Source organism: Limulus polyphemus, unplaced genomic scaffold (assembly GCF_000517525.1).
Source record: "Limulus polyphemus unplaced genomic scaffold, Limulus_polyphemus-2.1.2 Scaffold7210, whole genome shotgun sequence".
Classification (NCBI taxonomy): domain Eukaryota; kingdom Metazoa; phylum Arthropoda; class Merostomata; order Xiphosura; family Limulidae; genus Limulus; species Limulus polyphemus.
Window position 1 is genome coordinate 26,629 of NW_013672820.1, and position 7,496 is coordinate 34,124.

At 30.2% G+C, this 7,496-nt stretch overlaps 1 protein-coding gene across 1 annotated transcript in view; it reads right to left on the bottom strand.

Annotated features, from left to right (window-relative positions):
• The window catches only part of LOC106474427 (F-box/WD repeat-containing protein 7-like), a 21,022-nt gene that overhangs the window by 9,522 nt on the left and 4,004 nt on the right, over positions 1-7,496 (bottom strand). Inside the window, exons 2-3 of the mRNA XM_013935119.2 lie at positions 6,745-6,953; positions 6,157-6,243 (exon numbers count right to left, since the gene is read on the bottom strand). Coding sequence (XP_013790573.1) covers positions 6,157-6,243; positions 6,745-6,953 — 296 coding nt within the window. The remainder of the gene's footprint in view (positions 1-6,156; positions 6,244-6,744; positions 6,954-7,496) is intronic.

The window sequence follows — 7,496 nt, forward strand, 5'->3', positions numbered from 1 at the left end:
CAAATCATGATTTAGGCTAATATATTTGACAGTTTGTTCAAAATTATAAACATCCAGCAAATCATGATTTAGGCTAATATATTTGACAGTTTGTTCAAAATTATAAACATCTAGCAAATCATGATTTAGGCTAATATATTTGACCGTTTGTTCAAAATTATAAACATCTAGTGAATCAGGATTTAGGCTGATACTCTCATCCTCACACGGCTAGATAAATTCCATCACACCACCTTGTGGTTGATGCTTTCACTTTCATGTGCACTATTGTTGAAAACCCCTTAGAAACAACCACAGTCTTTGAAACATCTGACAATTCCTAAGTTCTATTTTATGGTGGTGTAATTTTATATTCAACATGCTGAAATACCCGTAAACTGTCAGGGAATATTTAAACTTAATTAAAATAACAAAAGTTTAACAGCAATCATATATTTTAAAAAAATAACTTGAAAATAAACTTTATCTGAAAATTTTAAAATTATAACAAAGCTTCTTCATAAACAACATTTGTGGTTTGCTTTCCATTTACAGCAAATAAAGATTTTGAGGTGATCTCACCCTTGAACACCCTACATCTCACTGACCATGATAATAGCATGGTTGTTTGAGAAACAATCCAGCAACTTTCATACTCTGACCTTGAATCTATTTAGAATATTCAACATTGTCTAAAGCATCAAGATTGTTTGAGATTGACTCAATAGGCTAGGAGTGATTAACCAACAGACTTTACAAAATAGAAATAGGGTTATGTTCAATATTGACCCCCCTCAGGACATTCCCCATAGTTCATAGTGTTTACATATATATTTTGTTTGAGATTTGCCCAATAGGCTTGGAGGAGTTAGGGTGCAAACAAACACACATTTTGTCTTCATATATATATATATGTATATATATACATACATACATTAAACAATTTTATTGTTCCAACAGCTTTTATTTACATTTTCTTTATAACGCTAGTGAAGTATATTTACGATCAAAATCCTTCAATGAAAACATTAAACAATATCTGATATAAAGAAACAGAATTCCAATACGAAAAGAAAAACGTACTAGTATAACAAATAACCTGATGCAAAGACAAAATATGAGTTCCTGTTGTTTTAGAACTGAACTTTGTACTTAGATTAATAAGCACATGGTATGGCATAAGTAATACAATGACACTGGTTGTTCAAGATGTAATACTAGTTTGAATTATATGTACTTCTTCAGTGGGAAATCAAAAAGTGGTTTTGGTTTTCTGACAGAATTTTTTTTCTGAAACTCCAGTCTAGTATCACTTTTTCTAACAGTTTTTAATATTTTAGATTATTAAACGTCACAGAATAAAATGCAGGTTTAAAAATGTAAACAGTCATTCATGAAAAAATACTAATATCAATGTGGGCCTATGCAAGAATACACACACACACAATGAAAGGATTACTTAAAAATAACTTATGACACCTATCATTAATATACAATAAAAGAGCCATCCATGTATTTGCATACTTATTTTCAGTCTCAACATCTATAGTAACACTTCCACAAAAGAAACTAAATAGTATTTCTTTTATTTCAAAAAATAACACTGTAATATCAAGGATTGAAAACTAAGCAAAGTATGTTAACTTTTTTCATTCCACACATTACTGACTTTGTCACAAGCTCCTTGGAAGCCACCTTAGGATATATCTTGACTACATGTACTATTTACTGTCACTGGGAAAAACCTACTACCACATTCAATCAAATCTGGTTGGTTAGGACTATATTAGGGAAAAAAATGCAATATACAAATGTTTGGTAAAAATTTGAATTTAAGGATCAAAGAAACACAAAAAACATCATATACAAGATTTCATGCAATATTTGTAAGACTAATGTTTACGGAACATTTCACATCAGCCAATAAAGTCCATATTCAGGACTTCAAATACTCTTCACGTCAACCTTTTTCAACAAGGTTATTTAAAACTAACAGTTTAGCCATGAAATACCCCTTCTCACCTAGTCTCAGTGATATTTTTAAAGAGCAATTTCAAATTTAAACCTTTTTTTATATATATTCATCAGCCATCCAAAACTATGATATTGATAAAAACACTTTGTAGTTGTGGAAATATATACCAGAAGGAACACAAAGATATTTCATACATCAGAAAAAAATACTGAGATTACATGTGAGTAAGAAATGCAGCCATTAAAACATATGGCTAGATTGAAATACTAACCTAAAAGTAACTTTAGAAGAAATAAAATATCAGCCTATATTAGAGACTGAGGAGCTGAAGTAACCCTCTTAATTTCTACAGGGCAAGAAACAAATAAAGACATGCTGATAAGACATTAACAAATGAATTTTACATAAGAAAAAAAGAGCCCTCTTTCTCACCCCCTGAAACATGCAAATTAAGACACAGGTAGTTTAAGCAAACCTGACAAAGACACATTTGATTTAAAATATTATCCAATTATACAGAAATTACAAACACAAATCTAACAAGAAATGGGTTTCTACTTTTCATACAGGCCTCTCAAGTGCCAAAAAAAAAACCATTTCATATTATCTTTCGTTAAAAAATTACCATATTTACCTTAAAATAATACGTACATTTTTCCTCTAAACACCTCCCCAAAAATTGACTATGCATTATATTTGCACACATTTAATTTTGTTAGGTATTTTAGTAAAAGCTACTACCCAAAATGTCATTATTTACTGAAATTAGCTTATTTTCTTCAATGTTGTGACAACAATGAAAGATATAACTATGATTAGCAAGTTTGAATGAAATTTATCCTTTAACAATATGTACTCGACAATGAACAAATTTTCTATCTGCATGTTAGCCAAGAGCAACAATAATGCATCAACATTCAAAATTAATACCAGTAAATTGCTGTTTCAATCAATGTTGTATAATAGTGTCAGTTGTTGTAGAAATCTTGTGTGTTTAACATCCTTGTGAAGATGTCAAATCATGGAACAGATTGTGTAGAAGAAAATAAACCTCCTATTCTCAATCAAGTAATGGGATAAGGCAAAGCTACGACTCCAACTTTAAAGTTTTAGTATTAAGTGTAGCTGAAAAAAATTGATGACTGCGCTGCAGAAAAAACATATGATGTTGCTGAGTCTAACAATCAATTGTGGAGAAAGCAGAAAGATGAGCTAGGAAAGTCACACTACATTAGTAAGGCATTTTGTGGACCAAAAACGAAGTAGGTTTCTAAGAAACTGATCAACAAGTTACAGCATTTGTTGTGGAAAAATGTGGGGAGGATTCCCAATCACCATAGAGTTGTTTCTTCTGAAAGCCACAGAGATTCAGAATGAGCTGAATATCTCAGAAACTATTTTTAAAACTAGTTTAGGCTGAGCTAGAATAATTATGCATCTCAATGACTTGGTCTTAAGAAGACTTACTACTATGTCATATCATCTTCCCAAAGAATTCGAACAGTTATTAGCTGTTATTACTGCAAAAAGAAGAGGATGAAGAAAGTCCAATGAATATGATGGTGACGACAATTCTAGCAATGATGAATATTTATGTGAAGATGAATGATTAGCTTAGTGTATTACCACGTATAAACTTTTCAATAAATTTTGTAAAATTGAAACACAAAAACAATTTGAATGAAAGATTTCCAAAAACGTTTAATACATCGATAATTGTTTATGGCATTTAGAAATTATTCAATATATTTTGTACAACTGATGTATATAAAAAACATTTCTTCAATTTAACCTTTCAAAAATGTGTTCACATTATAATCGGGCAAATATGGTATGATGGATGTTCAGTACATTAATGATGACCCTTTAATTAATGGTAATGGTATGGCTCTATGGAAAGTCACTCTCGTAAAGTAAACAAAACACACAGCAATTCACATTATTTTTTGTATGAAATTTGAATGGATGGTGAATAAACATCTGATATGGTGTGACTACACAAACAATTGCTACTAAATTAAATTTACAAAAAGAACAATATCTTACTAGCTACACCAGTTTAAAAATACAAAACATGTGTAAAAAACTTTAACTTTGGAGTATTTTATGTAGATTTGTGCACAAATATTATCTGCTTATAGCCACCGTTAACACTGTAGTGATACATTCTACAGCTCTAAAGTTACTGAATAAACTGTCTGTTATAAGACTAGAGTTTCTCATCAAATATACATCCTTTTTAGATTACTTCAAATCCGACTAAATCTGGTACTTTTCTCAGATTTGACCAAAACTAGTACTTTCCTAGACTTATGCAGATTAATCATTTTTAGGTCTGTTCAATTCTTAGCCTAATTCCAGATCTGGGTTTTTGTAAAAGAAAGCTTTAAATCTGTATATTAATGAAATGAATGAGGTAAAAACAACTACCTTTCAATTGGAAAAAACAGAGCAGTTGCATGTAAACTCTTTAAAATGTTAAAGAAACTGTGTTAAAATACAGAAAACCAATACAGTAAACATTACAATTACAATTATCATTACTAATAGAACATTTTCCAACAAAATCATTAAAAAAATCACTAATTTTTAATCTTTAATCTATTATAAAGTATTACTCACTTGCATAATATATGGTAGTCAATAAATTCACTACGGATCAAGAAAATAAATTATAAACATAATAAATGGAAGTCAATAAATTCACTATGAATCAAGATAATAAATTATAACCATAATAAATGGAAGTCAATAAATTCACTACGGATCAAGATAATAAATTATAACCATAATAAATGGAAGTCAATAAATTCACTACGAATCAAGATAATAAATTATAATCATAATAAATGGAAGTCAATAAATTCAATACGAATCAAGATAATAAATTATAACCATAATAAATGGAAGTCAATAAATTCACTACAGATCAAGATAACAAATTATAACCATAATAAATGGTAGTCAATAAATTCACTATGGATCAAGATAGAAAGACAGACTACCTCACTAACAGTTTCATGTTCTCCCATGTTCGAAACATAACTCTACACATGCATCAACCACGATAGAATACACAAATACTCTTCAAAGTTTTGTAATCAAGTGGTCATACTGCATGCCACTCCTTCCCAGATGCAATATTTATTTCACGGTGTCAATACATTTATGTTTTCAATATATATTTACTGTAAATATGTTTAAGTCGTAAAAAAAAATTATGTATTAGCAAGGAAATTATTTATGTAACAGAGAAACAAAACACTTGGCATGTAGTGTGATTCACACATGTAACACATTCCCAAATTTTACTGGCTTGGTATTCTTATTTTTAATAATTAATCAATCAATCAATCATTCACAATATTTTCAAGAACACACAATATTAGCTAGTACTTCTTACTTGCTCTTGGTGTTGGCTATCCAGCTCCAATCAAGTGATCCTTATGAGTGTCCAGAAAGGTAAGTGACTGTCTTCCTCAATCATTCAGCATACTTTCAAGCCCATCTCTTCCTCATCTCTTCCATCTCCATTCCAGTGTATCTACAGTGTTCACAAATGTGACTTCTTTCTCTCTTTCTTGCCCCATGCTGTGGTTTCCAGGGCACAAGAATTCTGACCTCATCATCATCTCTTCTTACAGAACAGTCAGTAATTCTAAGTTGTTGTTGTTTTCCCATCAGCCTAGTTGAAAACCTTGCCATGTCTTTGTACACTTCTTCATTTTTTATCTTTTCAACTGATGTCTTAAATTTCTGTTATGTATCTGACCTAGTTTGCGTGATGATTAATGTCCATGTTTTTGATCTGTACAAGAGAAAATCAGACTTTTGCTGTGGCAACAGTGAAGAGTGTAAGTTGTATTTCCAAATTCAGTTCATCTGTTACAGGTTCCATGCCTGTTTCTGTCCTATTATTTTTTGTATCTGCTATTAATACTCCAGTATATTTAAAATATTCACTCTTTCAAGGGTCTTTCCTTCTACCTGTAACATCTGGAAGTATGTGTGTCACCATCACAGTTGTATGCTAAATAACAGATCTTCTTGACATTCTTGCATAACCCAACTTTCTTACAAGTTGCTTCAACATAATTTAGAGTTCAATGGTGTATTCTACAGTATTGGAGATCAGAACAAAATTAAGACCTACATTTTATTTGTAATAAAGCTTTTCTATAAATTATCCTATGTTACTTTACCTGTTCCAGTAACAACTAGAAGTTCCTTTTCAACAATAGCCACAGCTGTTATACCATTATAGGTATAAACTGATTTCAGCAAATGTCCTAAACAGGAAACAAAAAAAATACAATTACAAGTCTTCATAATTTCAAATTTTACCTACAATGCCCACTTTGAAGTTTAGCTGTTCTTAAACATTTCAAAAAGATAAAAGTTAAAGCCTCAACTAACAGACAAGTGATATTTGAAAATACAAGTTATTATCTAAAAGTAAAAAATCAAGTCTTTTACAAGAAAGGTTACGAGTTTTTATTATTATTTCTAAATAACAAAAAAGTAAAATAATGATGACAGTATTTATTGAAAATTTTAAGGCTTACAAAAATGGTGTTACATTTTATATACTATAATATAAACCTTGCTTTTATATCTTTTTCTTTTTTACCTTGGACAAAAATTATAACATAGAAACAAAATGTAAGATAACTGTAAAAAAAAAGGCTTCTAATGAACTGCAACAAAATATTTCATAAATAATAAAGTACTGCTGCAGTAAACAGTAAAAACATTAATACAGCAATGAGTATAAAACTATATATATATACCATTAGGAATAGACCAGACAATTAAAGAGCAGTCTAGAGCACCACTGATAGCCAGTCGTTGAGAGCTTGGACAGTCCAATCTCACAGCCAAGGCTGCACTTGCCTCTTGAGATGGAAAAACAACTCCGCTCACTGAATTTGTATGACCTCTGAGATTACAGACTTCTTCCCCCTTGATGGCATCCCATACTTTCACAGTTGTGTCTCGACTACAAAAACAAATTCCATACAATACTTACGTTTGGAAAGTAGTACATGATGGTTACTCAAATGTATAATGATACAAGGATAATATCGTAAGTAGAGCATGCACCAACAGTGCAGAGAAAAATTAAGGCTAACAATAATGTTATTTAACATATACTACAACAGCTGGGAATTACTAAAACAAACAATAAAACAACAGGTTATGAATTTCTAAATAAACTAATCCTTTCTCTCTATATACTACAACAGCTGGGAATTACTAAAACAAACAATAAAACAACAGGTTATGATTTTCTAAATAAACTAATCCTTTCTCTCTATATACTACAACAGCTGGGAATTACTAAAACAAACAATAAAACAACAGGTTATGAATTTCTAAATAAACTAATCCTTTCTCTCTATATACTACAACAGCTGGGAATTACTAAAACAAAAATAAAATAACATATTATGAAATTCTAAATAAACTAATCCTTTCTCTCTATATACTACAACAGCTGGGAATTACTAAAACAAAAATAAAATAACATATTATGAAATTC